The 26485-nt window shown below is 43.1% G+C and overlaps 1 protein-coding gene across 2 annotated transcripts in view; it reads left to right on the plus strand.

Moving 5' to 3' along the window:
- Nucleotides 1-26485, plus strand: part of MGST1 (microsomal glutathione S-transferase 1) — a 163872-nt gene that overhangs the window by 122680 nt on the left and 14707 nt on the right. For both annotated transcript variants that reach the window (XM_085652667.1, XM_085652668.1), the window contains exon 3: nucleotides 8698-8792. In XM_085652667.1, the coding sequence (XP_085508793.1) occupies nucleotides 8698-8792 (95 nt within the window). The remainder of the gene's footprint in view (nucleotides 1-8697; nucleotides 8793-26485) is intronic.

The following is a 26485-nucleotide window of genomic DNA, read 5'->3' on the forward strand; positions in this document are numbered from 1 at the left end:
CTTTTTCCTGCCTTCTGCTTCTGAAAGCTCCAGTCTGAGCCTGCATCTGTATCCATGAACTTTGTCCTACTCCCTGCGCGGCTAACGGTGCCTGATCCAGCATATTGCCTGCCAAAAACTGTATTTCACCTTCAAGATTATCTACTCCGCTTCTCATCCGATGCATTCCTGTCTAGAGTTTAGGTAAACATTCCTTCAGCTACCGTGCAAAGGGGACAGGCCTCGCTGTCCTCATGCAAGTAATTCATAGCCCCCGTTACCATGGAATATTCCTACCCCCTCGCATCTCATGTAGACACTTAGACGCTTGTACACGCACTAACAGTCAGTATAGAATAGATTCTATCCTAGAGACCTTTTCTTTTGGATAACCCAGTTCTTTAAACATAGGATATTAGATATGATTTGGGATTAGGTTGACATAACCCCCAGACTTCTGTCTCCACATGTAGAGCTAAAATGTCAAGTCCCCTTCACCCTCTCGTTGCACGTCAATCACACGTCATGCGGCTGCGCGCGCATCTCTGCCAGATATTTCTGCTGACATTGCAGGATTCTTTTATGGATCCACCCACTTGTGACATCATGTTTAATGACGTATTTTAGTTACACCCATGTATACGCCTTTGTTAGTTACGTATGCACCTTTTATCTGTACTATCAGCTGTTACGCCTCTTGCATCTGTCTCACTGTAATGTATTTTCTATAAAACTGCTTATCTGTCAATAATGTATGCCCCTTTATTCCTGAACTTTCGTGGTGATGGAATAGAAAGCCTACAATTCGAATTGTATTCCTTTGTATAGGAATAAAGCCTTTTAAAACCTCTAATACCACGGATTCTGCCTCTTATTTTTACTGAGTTATTCTTAATAGACTTTACCGCATAAAAAAATAGTACCGGTAATTAAATATTTACCACACAGTAATAATTATTCAGTGTGGTAATGGAAAACTAAGTCACCCATTGGCATCATGATAGTATTTAATGCACGGACAAAACTGTCTAACCTTGTGGTTTGCTGCATTTTGTGCAGCAAGACACATTAAGGGGCATTAAAGGGAAGCACACCAAGGGAGTTTTTCAGATTTTATTTATTTTAAATAATAACATCTTCATGGAATGGAACATTTGATCAACTGCTGGGATACCATCTGACGTCAAACAGGGGAAGTACCTGACTCCAAATGGTGGTCGACAGCGACCAAAGCAGAAAAAAAAAAAACAGAGACAATTCGGGACCCAACCACTAGATGGCGGAATGTGAATCCAGAAAAATCTTCAAGCTGCAAAACTACTCCTACTGGTAAGTAACCATTTAGTTTGATGTGGCCGGGTAAGTATATTAGCTGTTTAGTGAAAATTTGATGGAATTTTGACATTCTCAACATCACTTTCATCACAGTTTTGTGTGAAGAGGGGGTGCTTTTTATGTTGTGGTCTGATGCACTCGTAGAAGTTACATTTAAGAACGAGCCATTGTTGTATGAATTGGCCTTAATGTAAGGGCTATAGTACTGTGCTGTACACTATAAGGATATTGTAAGTCATCAAGGCATTCCATAACCATATAGAGGAACCCGGCTGAAGGCTGAGTTCTTTTATAAGAATATTGAACTTCGAGGTATACACTCAAGGAATAATGGACCTCACCTACCTTCCTACACCCCTGATGAAAACAGCACAAACGCACCTCCCTGCATGGTTATTTGGTTCTCGTTTAATTGTTTTCTTTTCACTGAGTTGCACAATCTAGGTCACCCTTCTCCATTAGATTCCTTTCTCATGACAGACTGCATACACTAGTGCCATAATACTCAAAGTACGGCCCGGGGGCTGAATGCGGCCCTCCTGACATTTACATGTGGCCCCCTGAGCAGCACCAGCTTTACTCGACTCAGCACTAACATTACAAAAATGTTAATTATACAGCAAACACTTAATTCAGGGTTAATTGCAGTTAAACAAAAGGAAGTAACGAGGCCCTTAACTTTAGGAACACCGTCACCATTAAAGACAGCGAACGTGTAAAAATATGATAGTCTTTTCAAAACTCAAAAAATTTATTTCATTGACCCGTAGAACAATGTCACCTTAATAAATCAAATTCTAGCAGTGTATTTAGAAGTAATTTTTTGAAGTGGTGTTCATACATGAATGTAGAAACGTTCATGCTTCCCCCCCACACCTCCTCCACCCTGACAACAAAGCCATTAGTGATTACATCCAAGCAGAGTAGATGGTTTTGTACAGCACTCATCCTGAAGTCATGTATTTCAAGGTCCTGATATTTGTGATAATGAAGAAAAAGGATGGAAATTTAAATAAAACAATTGCCCAGTGTTACACAATTTGTTCAAGTGGTGAAGCCAAGATTCATCCCCGGTTTTCTGGTTTCACATTGTACATTTGCGTTCAGCCACTAGATGTACATGCTGCGCTTCTACTACTCCCACTTTACACCTCCCCCGCTGGCATTAGTGCGGCCCTCGGTCACACCAAAGACCAAACATTGCAGCCCTGGGAAAAGGTTTGTGAGTACCCATGCACTAGTGGACACCTAACTGCACATCGATCCATCAAACGTCCTAGAACACTACACCCAACCGTGATTACACTCAGAAACCCACTCATAAGTCTGTACTATCAATTGACACATTAAAGGTATTAACGGGAAGCTTTTTGTGAAATGTATACCGAACAAATGGGAATAATGCGCAGTTAAACAATGTTATAAACTGTATCACATGTAATATTGTGAATTGATACATGAGAAGAGGGTTAACTCAAATGTTAATAAAAATATTTGTGATGAAAAAAAAGAACATTGACCTCCGAGGTAAAATACAATATCCCTATCACGAACGGAAGGGGTACTTTATCCAAAAAAAGACCATCACTTTTCTCACAAACCACTTAAAATCTTGGTGAGTAGCTCATGTGAAAGAGAAAGCATGTTTGCAAACAGGAAGAATACAATTAGAAAATCTAGGGTAAAATTCAAGACATCAAAAACCTATTAGATATTCGTTGCAAAAAAGTTATTAGAATCAGTTCTATCAATGAAAGTCAGTTTAAAAAAAAAAAAGCTGCAGTAGCTCCGAATGTGTTGAAACATGCAGAAAGATTGTAACTGTTCTATAATGATCTAAATAAACATGTTCTTTTTACTTGTCGCCTTAATCTAGAAAAATAGAGCAGAAGAAATAAAAGTAATGCTTTATTTTTGTTGCTTTAATTAGCTGCTCCATGACCTGACCTGACCTGCCTTCCCCTCAGCAGTTGGCTCTGGCAGCAGGCATTGCTACATCAGAACTTGACTGCAATAACTTATTACAATTTAGTTTCGACATCTTTTCTTTATAATCGACGACTAGATGCATCACAAGTCGCAAATAATAAAGAATTTAGAGACTGGCGTTTATACAGACATTTCAGAATCCTATGTATCGTATATAGAATTAAAGATGGATAACTGTGAAATATGTGAATGTTTTTCAGCAAGGGATTGAGTCACATCTAGTAGACAATGAGAGTGAAGCTTGAGTTATCTATGATGTCACTCAGAACACTGAGGTGAAAAACATCCTGTTAATTGACTTTTTTCTCATCTATAATTTTGTGTTATGTATGGCCCCTAAAATTATCTGTCGGTTCTTTCAAATGTTACGTAGATCCAGAGGAATAATGAGTAGGCCTTACATACCATGGCTTCTCATCTCTGTTCCAAATGTTTATGAAAAAAATACCTAGCCGCCTGCCACCCACCGCCACATATCTCTGTGCCTTCCTTTCCCTCGCCTCCAGAAGTTGTGCTTCCTGCTGTTCAGTGATGCTCTGTGAAAGCCCAGCCAGAGCAATCTGGACTTAACAACAGTTGGTATCAGGTTTTGATACCCACTGTTGCTACTCAAAGTACTGAAATACTGGATTTAGAATCCAGGTAATCATCCTAATGGGCATAACAATTGCATTAATTGCCTACATCCCAGCTATCTCTCCTATCACTCTTTGACTTTATGCTCATTTGTGACCATATATTGTACTCCTCTACATTTTGCCTAGGTTTGTGCTTTTAATACCACCTACTTACACAAATATAAACAAACAGTATTTATTGTTTTCGAAAACTAGTTGTCAACTTATGCTTGATTTATAGATTTAGCTGCGGCCAGTAAGAAGCATCTGTCATTAGAGTGCCACCCATTACTATTAACTCTAACAAAGAACAGCTCTTTTTTTCTGTAAACGATGTCATTTTTAAATAAGTTGGTCTGTTGAAAAGAAAATGAATCACCAGAGTTTTTGCAAGCTCTGCTTTTATTATGAATCTTGAACTTATGGTCAGCCGGATAAAATGTTTTTCCCAAATGGTTGGAATCCTAAAATAAACATTTCAGTGTATTTTGTGATATTAAATGTAAGTATAAGTAGTTTCTTACACTCTTCCTCCAGTTATTTGACATAGTTAAATCTCTGAACATGTTTCCAGAACTTGTACCAAGCTTGTCCATCTTGCATAAAAGAGATAAGACCTTTTGTAACAGATACGTCTTTTTTGAACCCCATGAACATTTTTTACTTGAAGAACCAAATTCCACTTTTTAAATAAATATTACAAATATTTTATTTACAGGTTCCACTTCTTTAAAGTCAATGAAGTCTTTTTAAACTTCTTTCGAATGACCAGTTTCAACTTTTACAAATCATGAAGAACTTTTTTACTTTTAGGTTTTGTTGAGCAAACTTTTAATTTCTTTTGTTTTGAACTTGTTGACATTTACAAATATAACACATGGATTTGCAGTTTTGTAAGTACAAATTCCAACTATCAAAACTTATTAAAAAAAATCTTTAAAGGACAACTTTTAATGCTTATAATGTAAAATATTTTCAATAAAAATGAAACTTTTAATTAACATTGTTTTCAAAAGTCCAACCTAATATATTTGAACCAATTCAACAATTAAAAAACAAAATCCTTAATTTTGTTTAACACATTTTATTTCTTGAATGTCTACAAACCGTGTTAGCAATTAAACTGACAATTACAACTATTTTTTTCCCCTCAAAGTGTTGCACCAATTATCATTGTTTTTTAAATGTTATCATATTTTCTCACTATATTCCAGGGATTTATTCCAGAATTGGATTAACACTCTACCTTTGGGCAAAAATGTTATGAAGTGGTCTAAATGTTTTTGGGCATAAAAGCAGGTTATGGACAAAGATTGGCTTTAGACGTTAAACCGCACAAGTACTAGCACCCTCTAATGCTCAACTATCCTTGATTTTAAAAGGTGAAGCTTTCACAATATTTTATAACAATCTTCTTAAAGACGTACAGTGATGTGGAACCTTATCTTTTTCAGACAGCATGAATTTTAGGAATCATCATATTCCTTACAAAGCATGAGAGATGAAGAACAATAAAAGATTTGCAGAGCCCTTCCACTGGATAAATATTGTATTGCATTATAAGTATTGCTGCTGTTAAGGAGGACAACTGCTAATACTGTAATTAAAAGTTCAGAAGGGAAGGTGGACACATTCAACTAAATTCACCTAATTAGGTGTCACAATAGGAGGTCAGGGATGTTTCTAAACCATAGACACTGTTCCATAGCAAAGAGGTATGAATTCTAAAGCACTGCTGCCCAAACGAGATTGGTAAAAAGGGGAGACCTTTAAAAAAAAGGTGAATGTTAGATGAGCTTTCTGATTTGCTCATGCTTCTCAAATGTGTGTCTACTCTAAAGAATATGGGACCAGATTCATAAAGTTCCCTGGTGACAGTACTTAAAGATTTAATATTAGCACATTTTTAACTAAAGGCATATGTAATTATTCTAGTTCTGTGGATAAGTAGCATGTATATTTGAGTCTGAGAAGTAGTTCATAGCAGAATTTGCACTGAAACAGTTTGACAAAATGTATGAGAACATCAAGATATATGCTATGCCACAAATCTAATTTGATACTATGTCAAAAAATAGAAAACTATGTGAAAGTTATATGATAAAGAAGCATGTTCTGGCCATTGCTGGGACTTTCTCTTTCAGAAATAGTTCTGAATAAAGGAATCCCTACATTACTGACAGATATAGACAAGGAAAATGGTTGCATTGCATAGATGCAGCACAGAGACATATGAGCCAAAATGAAGAATGCCTGTTAGTAAGATATCACATAGTGCCAGTTTCAGGTTTAAAAATTAGACACCCACCATCTTTGAGCAGCATACAAAATTGTGTTGTTAGTTAGGAAGGATGTTTGTCCTTCACAAGTAAAATATCTGCAATGTTCCTTCTACTGACAACCAAGTCCCCCTTTGTAGCACTTGACTCTCTCATGATAGTGTGGCAGAGCAGACCAAAGCCTACTCATGAGAGAAGGTGTGGACTAGTCATGTAGTTCTCAGGCGCATAACAAACAGCACTCAGTACTTTGTCTTATAAAATGAAAAGCACATTATTATGGACTCACTAAATGCTACACATTAACTTAGAATCATTTATAAGTTGTCAGGTGACATCCTCTTCCAGTTCACACTCTAGCAAGCCCTAAACCCACAATGCCCCCCCCCCATATTTGCTAGAAACAATATAAGTGGATGTAACTATTTAAAGGCAGGCCTACTGGCTTGATCAGGGTGCCACTATAACAAAAGCGGATATATGACATTAGGACCCAGTGCAAACAACATCAAAACCTCTCAAAATGGTACCATCTTAAAATGGCAGTCATCAATGTATACAATGAATCCCTGTCAACTTTGTCAATGTCAATAAACCATTGCAATGTTTAATATATTATGTTCATAAGCATTTTTCATACTTTATAATGCTGCAAAGTCGTTTTTTAATCAAACAACTAAGATCCATGCACCGCAAAGCCATTAGGCTAAAGGTTTCAACTCGTTTCACTTACAGAGATGCTTGAAAAGAGTTGTAACTTCTCCCAGGGTCATGAATGGAACCCCCTCTAAGACAAAGGCAGGGGTGGGTTGCACAGGTAACAGCCATGGGGAGTTGAGATGGCGAGGGTAAGAGGGGGGTCAACAGACGATGGGATAGGGAAAGTAAAAAAACCATAATAATAAAACCACCTACCTTGCGCTCGTCGCATCACCATCGTGTTTTCCAAAACATGCTTTTCTACAGAAATATGGTCCTAACTATAACTACCAAGTGGTGATCATTATATTTATATTGCCCAGTTGCGATCGCTACTCAATAGTTATAATTTGGTTTGCTAATAACTTTGGCATCATTTGACGAGTCTTCATAAAACTTTCCCACAAAAAGTTTATCCACCTTTGCCCTCTCCTGGAACGTCGTGGGGTGATATGTCAAGTGGGATAAGAAAAAGGGAGGTTCCAAAACGCAATATCGCTAAAAGAGCTAAACGGAATTACACCAAATTTGGCAGAAAGCTAGATCTTGGTCCAGAAGGCATTCTTTTTCTGATTTGGTGAAAATCCATTCAGTATTTATTGAGGTCAGCAGATCCAACAGATCAAAAGATGTGATCTAATTGGATGCAACCACATAAACCATGTCAGAGCTCTGGAACTCAGTCCTCTGTACTGTGAAAATTAGAAAAAAAGAGGCACAGGCTATGGATACCCACAAAGCTCCAAGCCCTCATGGTCTACTTTCCTGTCCACAATATATTTGTAAACAGGTCATTCTTTTTTGTAATTCATTAAGGCTCTAAATTGCATTATGTCCACCTTCTCTATGTAGCACAACTGGCCAGTTTACAAGCATAGTGTGGACAGGGGTTTGCTTTGGAACTGGGATATAATGGAGAATCATTACAAATTGGACATTTGACTATTTCGAGTGCTTTTTGTTGGTAATATGAGAAGAGAATTTCTGATAATTCGAATCCCAAAACTTTATTGTGCATCAGAACAGAAATCTAATAAAGGAAAGAGAATGAGTTATTGAAATTCAGACTATCATGTAGCCCCGAGGAAGCAGTATCAAAGCCACAAAACATGTGTTGGATGTACCCTGTGAGAATCAGCTGTGTTAAGAAATTATCATCCTTCGATAATATCTAACAAGCAAAGGCAACGCCAGTAGGTCTCACCTCTTCAAGAGCAATTGGATTTGCCAATACGTTTTGGCAGTGCTGTACACCAGAGTGGCTGCTGTTCAGCATTGATAAAAGTTTGTGGGGTAAAGGAGAGTAGAGTGGAGCGTCGTAAAGGAGAGTAGAGTGTTATGGAGTGGTGGAGTGGCTTGGAGTTGTGTACAGTAGAGTTGAGTGGCATGGAGAGGAGTGAACCGGAGTGTCATGGAGTAGTGCACAATGTTGTGGAGTGTTGTGTAAGGAGTAGAGTGGAAGGGCGTAGAGTTGAGTGGCGTACAATGGAGTAAAGTATCAGAGTTAAGTAGAGTGTCATATAGTGTCATGAGGTGTTGTAGAGCAGAGTAGAGTGGTGTAGTGGGTGTTGCGTAGAGTGGAGAACCATATGTTTCCTCTGTTTGAGAATGTCCGGACGGTGCAGACTTTTAAGGTCGAGATCTTGGTATATGCTAGATTTGAGTTCTTGGGGTGTCCTACTACAGAGGTTTAGCTGTTTTGAAAGAGAAGTGCGTGTTTATGACGTCATCTAATGGACAAATTGCCTTTATGAACCACTGTTGTACTAATGAATAATGTAATTGTGTGCTTTAAATAGGCCTTTGCTAACCCCGAAGATGCTAGTGTCCATTCCAAGGGTGAAGGAGCTAAGAAATTTCTGCGTACTGATCCAGATGTTGAAAGAGTGCGCAGGTAATGTGATCGGATTTGTTTACTTAAATAGTGATAATAATGCCAAAAAACAAAACTGAGTGTATTGGCAAAATATATGTATTGTACTGATTTGTCATTACATTTATATATAGTTTAGGTATATTGTATGCATATATATACTATGGTATACCTCAAGCCAACCTTTCTGGGTCAGTTTTGGATGCCCCATCTCTAGACGGTGTGCTGGAATCACTGACTCGGGGTTGTGAATTATGAATGCAAATGTGTCTTGTTTAAACTTATGTTTGTGATAGTAAATGTTCACTGACAGAACTGGAGGTCTCTAGTTGGCAGAGGTAGGTACCTTTGACCAAATAGGGACCCTTGCTTCTAAGTCAGGGAAAGGGGATTACACTACTGGATAACCCCTGCGCACCCCCTTGGTAACTTGGCACGAGCAGGCAGGCTTATCTCAGAGGCAGTGTGTTAAGCATTTGTGAACATATACAGTAATACAGTGAAAACACAACACAGGTTTTATAAAAATAAGTATTCTTTATATAAACTTAACACAAGACCACAAAACGACAAAAATCCACAATACTGTTCTCAAAGTTGACTTAAAGATGGTAAAGTTAACTTAGTTCAAGTTGATGGTAAATGTGACACAGTTCTCACAAAAGTACCTCGATGCGTAACGCAAAAAAAACAAAATGCTTGCAGCGTTGGAGATGCGTCGGTTCCTTGCTTTGGGGGAGAGTATGCGTCGCGCCTCAAAGCTTGCGCAGAGTAGGGGATGCGTCTTGATCCTTACTGGAGCGGAGGAGATGCGTAGATTCTTGTGCTGCAGCCCGGTTGTGATGCGGCAAGATGGCGCCTCGATGCGATGCAACAATCCGGTGCGATGCGAAAAGATGGCGCCCTTGATGCAACGATGTTGAGACGATGTGTGCACGCCCTGGCAGCCTTGCGGCGACTCTGTACTTTGAAGCCACGACCGGCCCTGCGACACGCTTCTCCAGTGATGCAACTGTGACCCTCACGGTAGCGACATGCTTCTTCGAGATGCGACAGCAGACAACTGTGCCCTCCACAGGGCTTGGTCGCCCCACTCACTGCTGCCGCTCCTGCCTGCCTTTGCCGCCTCCTGCCTGCAGATTCCTTCGCTCGCTGCCTGCTGCTCCTGGGAATTTCCCGCTGCTCCTGGGAATTTCCCACTGCCCGCTGCTTCTTGGAATTTCCCGCCGCTGCCTCCCTGCGGCCCCGCCCCCCTGTGATTCCATTCGCCGCCCCGCTCCCGCCACCCAGCTGCTCCTCCCTCCTGGCTCCTTACTTAAGGGGACCGTAGGGGACCACAGAGTGTGACCGCTCAGCCCTCCACAGGGCCTGGTCGCCCCACTCACTGCTGCTGCTCCTGCCTGCCTTTGCCGCCTCCTGCCTGCAGATTCCTTCGCTCGCTGCCCGCTGCTCCTGGGAATTTCCCGCTGCTCCTGGGAATTTCCCGCTGCCCGCTGCTTCTTGGAATTTCCCGCCGCTGCCTCCCTGCGGCCCTGCCCCCCTGTGATTCCATTCACCGCCCCGCTCCCGCCACCCAGCTGCTCCTCCCTCCCGGCTCCTTACTTATGACGCCCCCAGAGCGACCGCGCGCAGCGGGAGCGCCGATTGAGCGCCGAAGGTGCGCCAAAGGTAAGCCCGTCTGTGCCCGTCCGCGCCTGGACTGCGCCCAGCGCCAGACCCCCTGGTCCTCGCCCTCGCCAGCACAACCTGCACATCTACAACGCCAAAACCCTCCACGCACTCAACGCCGGCCGAAACACCGCCTGCTACCGAGCCACCCCGAGACGCACCCACGGACCCTTCACCTGCCTGACCTGCCGCTTCACCGGCCTCCGACCCAACACCGCACTTGCTAAACCGAGCCCCAGCAACAAACACCTGATGTGCATCCTGCTCAACACCCGCTCCGTTCACAGGCATGCCGTCGAACTCTGGAACCTCCTCGACTCGACAGCACCAGATCGCCTTCCTGACGGAAACCTGGATGAATGCCTCCTCAGCGCCCGACGTCGCCATTGCCGTCCCAGAAGGCTACAAAATCACCAGGAAAGACCGCGTCAACCAGACAGGAGGAGGCATCGCCATCATCCACAAGAACACCATCCGCATCACGACCAACTCCGATGACACCTTCACCTCCGCCGAACACCTCCACTTCCAGATACACACCGACCCGAAGACCACGCTCAGAGGCACCCTCGTCTACAGACCACCGGGACCATGCACACAGTTCAGCGAAGACATCACAGACTTTGTCAGCCCGCACGCCATCAATTCCACCGACTACATCCTCCTGGGGGACCTCAACTTCCACCTGGAGGACAACAAGGACCGCAACACCACTGCTCTGCTGGACAACCTGGCCAACCTCGGACTCAAGCAACTGGTAACCACCCCCACCCACTACGCCGGCCACACGCTTGACCCAGTCTTCTCATCCAGAAAATACGTCACCTTCAGCCACTCCACCAATCTCCAGTGGACTGACCACGGCTGCCTCCACTTCAGCTTCAGTAAAACGACGACCCACCACCACTCTCAACAAGCCCCCCGCAGGAGCTGGAACAAGATCACCGGCGACCAGCTCACCACCTTCCTCAGCCAGAACCCCCCCCACCAGCTCAATGGACCCCAACGAAGCCGCCAACAACCTCACACAGTGGATCACCAACTGCGCAGACGCCCTCGCACCACTGAAGAAGAACCCCCCCAGCAGACGCGGCAGCAAGTAAGCCTCCTGGTTCACCGACGAGCTCATCATCTCCAAGAAGAACTGCTGCTCCCTGGAGAACACCTGGCGCACCAACCAGACCACAGACAACATGACGGCCCTCAAACACGCCACCCGCAAACACCACCAACTGATCGCGCCACAAAGAAGACAGCCTTCAAGGAACGACTGGACAACAACACCCACAACAGCAAGGAACTCTTCAGCATCGTCAAAGAGCTCTCCAACCCCGACGCCGGAAACAATGACATCACTCCCTCGCAAGACCTCTGCGACTCCCTCGCAGCCTTCTTCCACGACAAGATCGCCAACATTCACAACAGCTTCGGCCCACCAACCACGAACCCCACCACCGAACCGATGCCCCCCACCGCCACCCTCCGCACCTGGACCCCAGTCAGCACCGAAGACACAACACGCACAATGAACACCATCCACTCCGGATCCCCTACGGACCCCTGCCCACACCACATCTTCAACACGGCCGACCACATCATCGCACCCCACCTCCGCGACATCATCAACGCCTCCTTCAACAGCGCCACCTTCCCGGAGTGCTGGAAACACGCCGAGATCAGTGCCCTGCTGAAGAAACCAACTGCAGACCCCTCTGACCTCAAGAACTACCGCCCCATCTCGCTCCTCCCGTTTCCTGCCAAAGTCATCGAGAAGACGTCAACAGACAGCTAGCCGCCTTCCTCGAGACCAACGGATCCCTCGACCACTCGCAATCCGGCTTCCGAGCCAACCACAGCACGGAGACCGCCCTCATCGCAGCCACAGACGACATCAGATCCCTAATGGACAACGGGGAAACTGCGGCCCTCATCCTCCTGGACCTCTCCGCAGCGTTCGACACTGTCTGCCACCGCACCCTGGTACAGCGCCTGAACAACACCGGCATCCAGGAGAAGGCCCTGGAGTGGATCACCTCATACCTCGCCGGAAGAACCCAGAGAGTCCGCCTCCCCCCGTTCCGGTCAGCGGCCACCGAAGTCATCTGCGGCGTTCCACAAGGGTCATCGCTCAGCCCCACCCTCTTCAACGTCTACATGAGCCCCCTCGCAACCATCGCACGTCAACACAACCTCAAGATCATCACCTACGCCGACGACACCCAGCTAATCCTCTCCCTCACCAGCGACCCGGACGCCGCCAGAGCCAGCCTACACGAAGGGATGAAAGACGTCGCCGAATGGATGAAGAACAGCCGCCTGTAACTGAACTCAGACAAGACGGAGGTCCTCATCCTGGGATCATCACCCTCCGCCTGGGACGACTCCTGGTGGCCCCCTGCCCTGGGAGCCACCCCCAAGCCAACGGACCACGCACGCAACCTAGGCTTCATCCTGGACTCCTCCCTCTCGATGACCAGACAAGTCAACGCCGTCTCGTCTTCATGCTTCAACACCCTGCTCATGCTTCGAAAGATCTTCCGGTGGATCCCTACCGAGACCAGGAAGACGGTCACCCAGGCCCTCGTCACCAGTCGGCTGGACTACGGTAACGCCCTCTACGCCGGCACTGCCGCCAAACTCCAGAAGAAACTCCAACGGATCCAGAACGCCTCAGCACGACTCATCCTGGACATCCCCCGACACAGCCACATCTCCGGACACCTGAGAGACCTGCACTGGCTCCCCGTCAACAAAAGAATCACGTTCCGACTCCTCACCCACGCACACAAGGCCCTCCACGACCTGGGCCCCAAGTTCCTCAACAGCCGCCTGACCGTCCACAAGCCCACCCGCCTGCTCCGCTCCACCAGCCTCGCTCTCGCCACCGTCCCCCGCATCCGCAGAGCCACCGCCGGAGGAAGATCCTTCTCCTACCTGGCAGCCAAGACATGGAACTCCCTCCCCATCCACCTCCGGACAACGCAAGACCATCTCGCCTTCAGGAAGCAACTCAAGACCTGGCTGTTCGAGCAGTAGCATTCTGCCCCCCCAGCGCCTTGAGACCCTCCGGGTGAGCAGTGCGCTATACAAATGCCTATGATTGATTGATTGATTGATTCTGGGGAGATGCGGCGGCGGCACGCTTCTCCGGTGATGCGACGACTACAGCTGCGGCGCCGACATGCTTCTTCTTCTTCATGCTTCTTCAGCTCCCAGCGACACGCAGGCTTCTGCAGATAGAATTCCCAGCAAGGAAATTCAGAGGGGAGCTGGTGGTGAAGTCTTTTGTCCCTGAGACTTCAGCAGGAGGCAAGCACAAGTTCAAGCCCTTGGAGTAATATTCTGCAAGATGATGAAAGTCCTTTGAAAGTTCCTTCTCCTCTCCTTGGCACTGAAGACACCACTGTAGGCCAACACAGCAACACAGCACACTGGCAGGGGGGCAGTACAACTCCTACAGCTTCCTTTAGTTCTTCTCCTTGGCAGAGGTTTGTCTTGTTCCAGAAGTGATCTAAAGTCTTGGGGTCTAGGTCTCCATATTTATACTACTTTTCTCTTTGTTCTCTGAAGGCAGAGATGCCTTTGCCTAGTCCAAACCAGTTCTGGTCAGTCCTGGAGCACTTTGTTGACAAGACTCCTTCTTTCCTTTCACAGAGCATGCCAGGGACATCAGACGCACCACAGGAGGTGGAGCCAGCATTGTGGAGGGAAGGCACAGCCCTATTCAGGTCCCAGGTGCAGCTCCTCCCACGCATCTAAATGCAGATCTCTCTATTCAGCCTTGTGCTGACTCACCCTCTCTCCTGTAATCCCCCAGCCCCAGTCACACACAATACGCAACCTAGCAGAGGCAGGCTTGGACAGTTAGGCAAGAAAATTCAAGCATACTAAACTCAAATTTCTACCTAGTTCCCTGAGTCAGTTAGGATTATAAGATGTAATAATCAAACTGCTCATTCTGGCCTATGGGGAACAGGTAGCCTTGCAATAGTGAAAAACAAAAATGGCTATTATTCACTATTAGGACATGCCACACCAGGGCATGTCCTACCTTATACCTACAATGCACCCTGCCCTTTGGCCTTCCATAGGGGTGTCTGATATGAAGAAAAGGGAAGGTTCAGGGACTGGCAAGTGGGTGCACTTGGCCAGTCAACATGGCAGTCATAGACTGCAATAGCAGGCCTGAGACACACTCTACAAGCTGCTTCTGTGGGTGGCACACCCAGTGCTGCAAGCCCACCAGCAGCATTTGATTTACAAGCCCTGGGCACCCCTGGTGCACTGTACTAGGGTCTGACAAGTAAATCAAATAACCCAATCATGGAGTCACTAATCAATACATCAATTTAACATAGGGAGCACTTGCACTGTGGCACTGAATAGCAGTGGCACAGTGCCCGAACCATCTAAACCAGCAAAACACATCAAAAACAGAGGAGGCAATCAGAAAAAATGGAAGGGAAACTCACGCCAATGGTACCAGTTCTAACATTCACTCTGCCTTTTTGCCTATACAGCACTCCAGCACCTATGGGCTAGGTTCGCACTATATAAATGCCACAGTCAAAGAGATATAAATTGCATACATAAATACATATATAAAACGAAAAGAAGCCCAAAGTCTGCAACTACACAGTTGCTTTATAGTCATAACTTTGCTTTAACTCAATTTTCTAAATTTGGCATTTTTATTCTCATGGCTATCGGAAATGAGTAAATAAAGTGGAATGCTTGCTGCATGCGGCTAGGAATGTTCATAATACTGCTCCTAAATTGAATAGCTATTCAAGGTTCCTTGATGCCATTTGAACGAGGACATAAGTGGAAAAACGTGTTTTGGGACAGGTGAGTGGGTTCAGAAAAGACTGGAAAATACATGTTTTAACCCTTAGTCAAGTTTAATGTAAGCGAGTGAAGAGCCTTTCATAACATGGTGATCTTTGGCATAAATGTGATAGAAGTTGAATGAAGACATGACGTTGCCAAGGGAGGTGTTGTAGATAAAAACAAAGGCCTATGGACTGAGACTATGGGATGCCCATTTGGAGGGTTTGGGTGATGCTTGATCAGAGAACCAGGAAACTAGGAACGAGCAGGTAAAGTTTTAAGAAGAGAGCCATGCAAGAGTGTCAAGTACAGTCACGTGTCAATGTGTCAAATGCAGGTGATGTGTATATATCACGGTAAGAACTGGTTGTGGTATGCAGACATAATGATGCTGGAGGAATAAGAAATAGGTGTCTGGTTAAAATGGAGGGCCCAAATGTGATTTTAATGGGGTAAATTCAATTATGAGAGAAAAAGCACCGAGTAGATCCATCACAGTCTTGGCATTCAAGCATTGTGTAAAAAAAAAATAATCACCAGAGAGACAGAATGATAACTTGAGGGTGTGGTCCTTATTTCTCTAAGGAATGGTTATCTGAAAGTTGAAAAGCTAATATTTACTCCTTGTGCCCAAATCTTGCACCTGTCAGTCCCATGGATGCTGGATGTTTTATTGATTAATTAGTAATTTTATTGTTTTGTAAACCAGTCCACTGACTTGGCGAGAGAGTTGCGGCAATTCATAACAGACTGAAATACCCGATAGGGGGGGGCTGTCTTTTGGATGAGTGACTTCAACATTTTGTTTTGCCCCCCTGAGTGGAGACCAGGTCTGTGGGGTCACCAAGTGGCATGAGGCAAGCCTAACTCACTTTTTACACACCCTGTATGGCATTGCTTTGAACCAGACTGTTATGAAATTCAATCTTCTTTTCAGCTCAGACTTCTTTTTTAAAAGGTGATTCCAGTCTTCCAACCTTTCTTGGCATAGGCAAGGGCTCTTCAATTGTCTTCATTTTGTTTTCCCTCCATAGTATCCCATACATACAGGTGTCTTATATCTTCCCATCTAATATGATTGTGCCACAACCCCAATGTCGTCTTTGTAACATGCCCCGTTCACAAACTGCAAATGCAAAGTAGTCCCCCTTTCCTTGAGTACTCCAAACATAAGAGTATCCGCCTCAGATGGGAGAAAGTACATCACAGCCAATTTTGCCCAGAAGAAAGATGCTGTTATGGCATGTTTGTCTGAGGAAGTAAAAGTTGAGGATATTGGGCACAGTTTTGAGTCTATTTGAAAATTTGCATCCAGCCAGTTGGTTATCAAACCTACGAAAAATAAACCCCAACTTTTCAAATGGGTGGGGTTTCCTCCTCTTGCATCGCAGCACTAAAACAATTAAAAGAGGCCTTCAAAGCGTCCCCACGTTACGTGGATCAGGTTAGAACCCTCAGGTCTCTATATAAATCCACTATAGAATCCAGGAAATATTAGGTATGGAAAAAGGCTTGAGATGATTTGCAAGGGGCCACTGACCTTAGGGACTCAAGGGCTGTCTGGGAAGTTAATAGGCCTTACCTCTCAGATGGCAATCAACCAAAAATAGAATGCCTCCTCCCCGCTGAGGAGTTAGTCTATCATTAATTAAAGATGTTTAGTAAAGTTCTATCACAATATCCCATTGCGGAGATCCCTTCCCCCCTCTCCTGATGAGACTGTCACCCTTACCAACTCCTTAGAAGTTAGTGCAATCTCTAGAGCAATTTTAATATTATGTGCCAGAAAGGTGTCTGGCCAGATGGGGTGTCTGTTGACATTTTTACACAGACTCCCTCTATTTGGGCCTCTTTGGTTACAAATCTTTTCCACCCTGGAAGGAGTTCAGTATAGTCGCTAGTTTCAAAAAAGGAAATAGAAATCATCCCTCATGTTACAGTCCTATCTCCCTTCTGGATTGCTCCGTTAAGATCCTAAAGTGGGTAGTTCTCCAAATACTGGAAAACTGAACAGCTGACAACAAATTATTCCCGAAGGTTCAATACGGCTTCCGTCCATGGGTAGGTACTGTTGAGCAAACTTTCCCTTATCAAGGAAGGAACAATGGATATTAGAACATTGGAATGTTGAGAGCTCCATTGAAGACAGTGGAGCAGCAATGGCCTGTATGAACCAGTATAGTCCCGCTACTCTCAACATTTCAATGTCCTAATTCAGAGACACTGCCTTTCTCTTTCCCCAGTCTCTCGAAAATATATATATTAGCCCAGGAAAGCAAAAGGAAGAGGCCGTACAGGAGGACACACATAGGCTTAACCCTTCCCTTCTCCTGTAGCTCAGTGTCTAGGGCTTCAGAAGGAGGGAGGGGTGAATGCTCCTCAGCTCCAGTGTCTCCCTGTCTTGGCTGAACTGCAAAACTTAGTTTAGCCATGCCAGGAAAAACCTAGGGCTGTCTTTCACCTCCTTTCACAGCTATTGCTGTGAATGTTTAACAGCTAACAAAAGTGACCAATACGTGCAGCTGTTAACTGTAAAACATTCACACAAGAGCTATGAACAATAGCCTCAGAGCCGAGGGCTCCAAGAAGCCTTTGATTTTCTAATAATAACATTCTGCCCTCATTGGGAAGAAATTTCTATTAGCTTTAAAGCCTGCCATAGCTGGGCTATACCGCCCATTAAAACCTTGCTCCCTTGTGAAGGGCCTCGCCTTTGGCTCAGGCCTTTAGCACTGGAGTGGGCCTGTAATGGCCGGCATAGCCCACTATGGCGGGCTATAATGCTATATTGAATACCAGTTTGTAGTCCATGAGATGGACATTGAATACATACATTCTCCGCTTGCACACTCTAGTGCCCATCTTGGTTTTGAGGATTGGAGTGGAATAGAAATAAATATTCAAGGATGACAATATGGAGCTGCAGAGCAAAAGAGGAAATGTGATAGCGAGCATGAGGGGCGGCGTGCATAATGTCTCTAAATGTCTCATTGAATGAGGTCTGACTAAATCATTGCGGACCTGACCTATAAATACAGTGATAGGTCATGAGTGCTCTTAAGCCTGACTCCCTTTTTAAGCAACATAGGAGGTTGCTACAAGTTAATTCCTTGAATTTCCTTCTGGTGCTTTATGGGAGTTCCAGCATCATGACTGCACCATTTGCACTTGATATGGCAAACTTTGCTAAAACAAAAATGGCATACCACTTGCCGCAAAACATTTTGCCAGCCTAAAGTTCCCATCGAATATTGTGTCGCATTTCTGACATTGGAGCACCCTATTTATGAGGAAGATAAAATTAGCACATCATGAATAGCTTGTAAAGGCTTCCTTAACTTCTTCCCCACACTCTAGCAGAAACTTGCCTCTCAAATTCTAGTATACCTACATTCTTCAATCTCCAACTAGCATCTTACAACAGACTCAACATCTGAAAGACTAGAAATTGCAGTGGAATCACCTTTTTCCAATCCAAAATAATAATCAGCGCAACTACACGGGGCTTCTATAATTCATTCTTATACATCCTGATAAATCTCCACTTCAGCTGCCTCCTTTATTTGTGGAACGGCTAACCTACTGAAAAAAGGCCCACATTCACCTGCAGCATCTTTGCGCTGCACCTCATTTTTTGTCTAAATACTTAATCAGAGACTTCAATATCTGGGTGGATGACACTTCCAATTCACTCTCAAAAGGCTCATTGAAGAAATTGAAAAACTCAGTTTCACTCAAATGGTCAAGGAGCCCACTCCTAAAAATATTCACAGTTTCAAACTTTGTCTGTTTATAAACACGGTCCTCTAGTAGCCCAGTTATTGAATCAGTTACTGTTTTGAGCTTACACTCTGTATAAACGATGTCCTCTAGGAACCTAGTCATGAAACTAGTTATTGTATTGAACTTACACTCTTTATAAACACAATCTTCTCCATTACTTTAATCCCAGTGTTATATTGACTCTGATGCCCACCTCATGAGACAAATACCACTGTCCTGCTGTCTCAGGAGTTCAAAGCTGTCAAAATAGTTGCTTGTTTAATTCTCCCTATCCAACAACACCTCTATACCTTTCTACATCCTCAATGCCATCAAGAGGAAGTTATCCTGAACATCGGCAATGCCCAACCCTTAAAGCAAATAAGTGTCAGATCTGCAAAAGCAGGAGGCAGCAAATGTTACACCAACATCTGCCATGCATGGAAATGTTTGAGACATGCTTTAGAAAGATGCTGAACATGGCTTTATCTGCCCCCATTACCTAGCATAGGCTCTCTAATTAATAAATCCTGGGAGCAAATAAGACATAGTGAAAGTCTTGTTTGCAAAGGAGCTCCTTAGAGTCCTCTAAAATGTGTATCTTGGAAATCTACTATCCTACACCCTCTCAGGCAATCTCACCCATTCAGCACATGAACTGTACATAATGTAATTTTTCTCCTATATAAGAATTTACAATCTTTAATATAATTGATTTTCTAAAAACCTCATCATCTTATCTGATATTTCCCACTCCACATGGGCAATCCTCTGGCATTGGGTAGTTTAAAAAAAGCTCAATCATCCATCATCATCATCATCTAATGATAATAAAAGTCAAGCGGCACTGATCCCAAATATTCAACCAGCTGCAGAGCAATTAATGAACTCCTGTGGTTATAAAGGTACTCAAATGTCTCAAACTCCACTTCAAAACCCTCACTTAATTGCAGAAACCACAATTGTGCATCTTGTCTTAGCTACAACTACAGTGTTCTGATATATCTCCAGCCAAGATCTCCTTACAACAGCTCTATATCAAACACAACAAAGAGTCCTATATCAAATTAATTCAAAGTGCCATGTCTTACCCACACAGCCTAAAAGAATGTGCTCCTGAATAACAGTTCAAAGTTTTCCACTGACCATAAGCATAACACCAACCTCCCCAAAGATACTGCTTATCAGGAAGATTGTATGCTAGCACCTTAGTGGTAGATCATTGTACGCTTACGGTTCCAGAGTCTTGAATTCCTTTTTGCTGCATTTCATCTCTGGGGTTGACTTTATTCAATGGGGAAGAACAGTTACAATGTGGGTGTTTCTTTTGATGTGGTGATTTTTAACAATGTTGAGGTCAAAGACTCGCTCCCCATCTCCTTTCATCGCTGGTTTTCTTTCTCTCTCCCATCCTCACTTTTAAAATGTTTGTATGTGAATATGCATTGTCACTGTGCAAATAAACAATTGAATGAGTTGTTTTGCAGCTGTAAATGCATGTTTCCTCTGGATCTCACAAATATATAAGTGGTAACCCATCACACAGAATGGTGCACGATTTAGTATCTTTTACATATGGGTTGTTCACCCCAGTGTAAATGGTTCTTGTGGTTTCAGTAATGACCATATGCATTGATCTTGTATAAGAGCCAGATGATAAATATTGGCAAGGGCTGCATATATAAAAATCTTAGAGAAGAAGCATGGGTACCTGCAGTTGTGAGCAATTTTATTCCATTAAGCTGAAGAAAGGAAATTCCGGACTTTTAAGTTCCCATCTGAATCATCCTTAATTCAGGTACTAGGGTCTTGGTCTTTGGAATAAAAAGCAAATCTCTTTGACAGTGACCTTGCATCATCATAGGCGATATGGCTGTGGCATTGATTCCCATTCCTTTCAAAGTGCCTGATTGCAGAGGTGCCATTATTGTGAGATATTTGTATATGATCAGTCTGTCTGATATTACTGCTTGATTGAAGTATCAGTGTTCAAAGCCCCTTTCAATATTCTTATGCGTGAATGGCTAGAATTAGCCAGGGGCAGCTTCTCCGTTTGAGTAAGGAACACCGCCCCACTTAAACCTCCCTCCAAAGCCCCATAGATGAAAAATAAAATGGTAATTTCTTACCATTTTATTTTTCCTTCCCTGAGCCTAGTGTCAGGACTGAGCGGGACCGCTGCTCAGTGACAGCAGCAGGGAGGAGGCCAGCCACACATGCGCACTTTAAACCTCTTAATCCAGCTGTCTTAAGACAGCTGGGTTGAGAGTAAGTGCAAGCCTCCAGAGCACTGAGGAGTGCTGAGTGAGGCCGCTCCCACCAATCCTGGTGCTGTTCACATGCTGCCCTGCCAGTATTGGGCAGCGGAGTTCCAGCATCTGATTCTAGTAAAGATGTGGTTTGGAGGAAGACGTTGCGTCAGGTAAGTAGATTTGGAAAAAAAAATGTTCAATAATATTTCCCATTCTCCTACCCCCGTAGATGCCAGCTGCCACTGGAATTAGCAGGCTGAAATGTTCCTGTATTTTTTTATGAAAACATTCTACAGGCTTGCAAGGTCATTTAGACCACCCTGGCAGGCAGCCCATTAAGTCAGTGGTGGCAATGGCCTTTGCTTTCCTGGCAGAGGGCCACTTACCAGAGTTAGTGACCCGTGCCTTTCTGGCAGAGATCTGTAAAGCCTGTAGTGTAGTCATTGCAGGTAGGACACAAAGAAACTTGTGTTTGTTTCTCATTCTTGGTTTTCAATAACAAACTTCCAAAGCAGGAGTTTGATATTTAATAACAAAAATAATGTCTGTGAAGCACTGCATCAGGCTCATTTGTGTGTTTTTGTTTGGGCCCCCAGCTTTTCCTCAGATTTCTGAACAGGAAAAATATACATTGGAAGGCCTTCCCTAAATATGGTAGACCTACAGACATACTGTGGTCTTGTAGTGGACAGGCTGACTGTCAACAGTTTCCAACAGCAGAGCCCCCTAGGTCTCACTACCGGAAAGCTGGCACTTCTTCTATCCACAAATGAGATGATAAATCCATGGGTTGGGGCAGATGGTGGGACTCCCACTCCCCCAAATTCCAAATAGGGACCTTGGTCACATTCAGTCTGTTTTCTAACCACATAATAGTTTGTCTTCCAAAAACAGAGATATGATAGTTAGCATGGATAGATATTAAGATTCAAATAGAAATCATTTTGATAAACGCTCTGCATTTAATCCAACATTAACTGGATGTTAATAAATACTAACCAGCAATGTCCCAAAGGAGAAAAACCAGAGGGGCAGGGTCAGAAAGTAATTCACTAAATTGTCTCTTGTGTAACTATGTCGGAGAGCATTATATAATTTGTTTAACTTTTTTCTTTCTCTGAAAGAAAGTATTTTAATCAACTATAAGGGTTTTGATAGAGTGGGGCCATGTATTTGTCATGTTGCAATTGATCAAGTTTACTTGTTTCACTACCGCAGTGTGTATATAGCCTCTAGTTTAGCTTACAGGACAATAGCTGGCCCTCATTTGGGAGCTCACATTCTGAATAACTATGAGATTTGTTAAGAAAAATACAAATGTACATCAGTCAATTTTGCAAAGCCGTTTTTTGCTGTATTTATAATAATACCATTTTCTTCACACTTCTACATATTTCATTGCAACATATCCAATACTTGTTATGATATGTTTGAAGAACTAATTTGAAAGAGTCTCTAATTTGAAAGGGCCATTATTTGTCTTATGATTATTGCTTAAAAGTAAACGTAACCAACATATTCCAAAACGCAGGGCATTTGTCGTGGAAATCCTAGATTAGCCTCATTACTGAGCCTACATATTATCACCTATTTAGCCAAGAAATAACCTGTTACAAGTCAGGATCATGACACCTTGATTGATCCAAGCAATTTATCCTGAGACTTCATTAAAAAATATATAGAGAGGTTTCTGTCAGAAATTGGTTGCAATATAAATCTAGTTGTTCATACTTACAAATCATCAACAGTGCTCCATCCCAACTATAGATAATGATGATACATGCATCCTTTTATTTCTGGAACTATCATTCACCTTTGATACTGCCACCCACAGCCTCAAATATTAAACGTGATTCACTGGCAACATCCACTATTGGTTTTCCTCCAACCTATCTAGCTAACAACAATTTGTCCATGTGGGTACTTTCAGATCTCAGAGTCTCTCTTGTGTAGCTTATACCCTCATCATCACACACTAATTGAGGTCCTTGATCCCATCTTCAATAGCATTATAATTCAGAAATATGCTGAAGACATGCAACTTTAAATGAAAGTTTCATTTGTTCCCCACATCCAATGTCTCAGGCACTGCATGCTCTTCATCAGCCCCTTACTGAACCTTAACCCCACCAAGAATGATTTCTTCTATTTAAGGGCAACCAACAATAGCTAGTCCTAGCCTGGGTCAATGACATTAACTTGTGAGTCAAAAGCACTTTATTTGGTTAATTAAAACCATAAAAGCATACTATACATGAGATTAAAATTAGTAAAATGTTGGTTAGCAGCAAAGATTTTTACACAGGTCCTAAAATTAAATAGTCAGGAACAAACAATCTATAGTATGACATTTATAGAAAACCATAATACATAAAAGTCAATTAATATAAACTAGATCATAAAAAATCAATCTCATTATTTTCCCCCGTATTAATTGTCAACACAATTTAAAAGTTTTTAAATGAATCAGGAAAGACAACCAAGAATAGCACATCATAAGACCCTTATTTCATTAAACTCAATTAATATAGACACAATCATAAAAATCACTCATTTTTTCTTCTTTTTCCTAGTTGCTGCAATAAGAAAACTTGCTATGCTAAAAATCTCCCAGACATTGGACAGCAACTGTAAATACATAAGTGCAGGTTTTACTTCTAAAAAGCCTTTGTCTTTTAGGATTGGGAGAATAAAACGCTTCAGAATGTGCATATAGTGCTCACAAAAAAAGATAAAATGTATTCTATCCTGCACAGAAAAGTTATCGCATGAACATACACCCAGATCCTCCACCTTTCTCCAACCCGGAGGATCAGCAAGAAGGAAGTGTACCTGATTTAACCTAAATCTTGTCAAAAGGAAGCGGTGGTTAGGATTAGATACCACAATCAGATATGGCTCCATTGCAGGAGACGTTTTTAATAATTGATGGGAGCGTACAGTTGATTTTGTCAACTCCCTTCCTTCTCTCTCCATGGTAGCCATATACAGATAGGAACGCTTTGCCCACTGCATTAACTTAGAGGATTTTAACTCTCAATGATCATACAGTGACATGTCACATGGATTCACGTTCAAGAACACATTGTGAAAATGACCAAGATGGTGTGATACCAGCTTTATCTACTAAAACTATTCCTCTTGGAAAACAACATCTGAATTTCAGTACAGCCTCCAAGCAATTTCACACCTGAATGGTGGTAATGCCTTTCTCCACGGCCTATACCACTACACTGGCTTCACCTGAAAAGCATACATTATGGATATGAAAACTAGGAGAGCGGATGTAGCCTTACGGCTAGAGTTGTCAACCTCCAAGCTGGGGAACCGTGTTTGAATCTCGGCAACGATGCTCAACATCCTGTGGTTCTGGGCAAATCTCTTAATCTCCCCATGCCTGACAAAAATAGAATGTGTACATCTGTAACGAAACTGGTGCTCATGTAAAGCGCTCTGATCCCCGATGTCTCGGGTCTAGTTTGCGCTATATATAACTCTAAAAAAAAAAGAAAAAAGGAAAAAAACACTCAACCACATCACCCCATACCTCATGGAGCGCCACTCTGCATTGTTTACAAAGCCATCGCATGCAGCCCACCCCCTGTCTGGTTGATAATATTTAATATCACACCTGTCTTGTTGACAAGCTCATCTATGCACCCACATCTGGTATGGCAGTTCTACATCCATCAGTACCACCCACCTAATATTTAATTAAGCGTAGAGCTGAATAAACACCTCTCAAAAGAACACAACATTGTAGTAAAGTAGACAGTCCCATTCCTATTTCAAACAGCAGCAGAAGCCTTCATCTGAAACTCTCTCTGATTCTATTGTCTCCTTTTGGCACTTCACACAGTCAGGTGCCTCATCAATGTTTGCACTATGTGAATACCACATAATTACAAATCTGCAATAGATGCACCCTGAATACCCATTTTTTTCCAATGGTCAGCTCAATTTTTTGGACTGAAGCTGCTGATTGTTTTGACTTTACGCTAATGCTGCTGTGACACTTAAAACATGTTGAAATTGGCTATACACCTAATTGGTATATTTAACCTACCTATAGCCCCTAGTAGATTGTACAAAGTGTGCCCAGGGCCTGTAAGTTAAATGTCACTAGTGGACTGCAGCCCAAGTTGTGCCACCACTAGAGTGACGGTGCAAAACATAACTGCAGACATACCATTGTAGACTGTCTGTGCAGATTTAAAACTGAAAATTCAACCTGCCAAAATAAACCTTTTTACAGACCTAAACCCTCTTTTTAAATATCAATGAGGCACCACTAAGTAAGCCTTAAATGCCCGTAAGGCAAGGTGCAAGGTATTAAAAAGTAGGATATCTAGAGTCTAATGCTAAACATGTCCTTACAGTGTAGTAAGGTCTCCCTTAATACGTACATACATTGTTAAGTTAGCATAACCACGTTAGTTGTTAGAAAGCCATCTTGCTGCTTTTGCACACGACACTGCGTTTACATGTTATTGCTTAAACAAACTGCTGACTCGAGCTTTGCCTCACACGAGAGCAATCTGTTGTTACCATCCAGAGCTCTGCGCAGCGACCTTGGTCTGTACATGATGTGACAAACAGTCTGGGTTGTTAGACAATGCATGTTTTCCACTCTAGGTTGATCGACCCACTATGTAGCCATAACACACAGGCAGCTGCAAATACCTGAAAGTTGGTGCTTTTAATATTGCAGACATCATGTTTAATATTCAGACCGAAGACGAGCCTTCCTGCGAGAAGACTCCTTTTGCTCCTGTGATGTGATTTCACTAAGCTGACCTTTGAGGTATGGGGTCCCCTATTCAAGCCTAAGAGACCTTCTATTAGCATAATAATAATATTATCTTCTTAGTAATGGGAAGGTGGTGGTATCCACTGTCATTATAACATGATCACCCCTTTTATATTCTATGGTATTGTAACGATGCTGATGGTTTTGATTCTAATCATTTGTCTGATTGTATTAGCCAAAGTACTGCATCTTAGGACACGTGGTCTATAAAAATAAACTCTTTTTATTTTCACCGTGTCTCTGTTGATTCTTGTTGTGGACTGATGTGAGAATAATATACGAACAGGTATTTCCGATTCCCACCATTCCTGAGAGTACACTGAGTAGCTTGTTCTGGGTTGTCTTTTCATTGGGATCTCTGAGCCAAGTCTCGGATAACGAATGGGACACTT

The sequence above is a fragment of the Triturus cristatus genome, chromosome 4_1 (assembly GCF_964204655.1).
Source record: "Triturus cristatus chromosome 4_1, aTriCri1.1, whole genome shotgun sequence".
In the NCBI taxonomy this organism is placed as follows: Eukaryota; Metazoa; Chordata; class Amphibia; order Caudata; family Salamandridae; genus Triturus; species Triturus cristatus.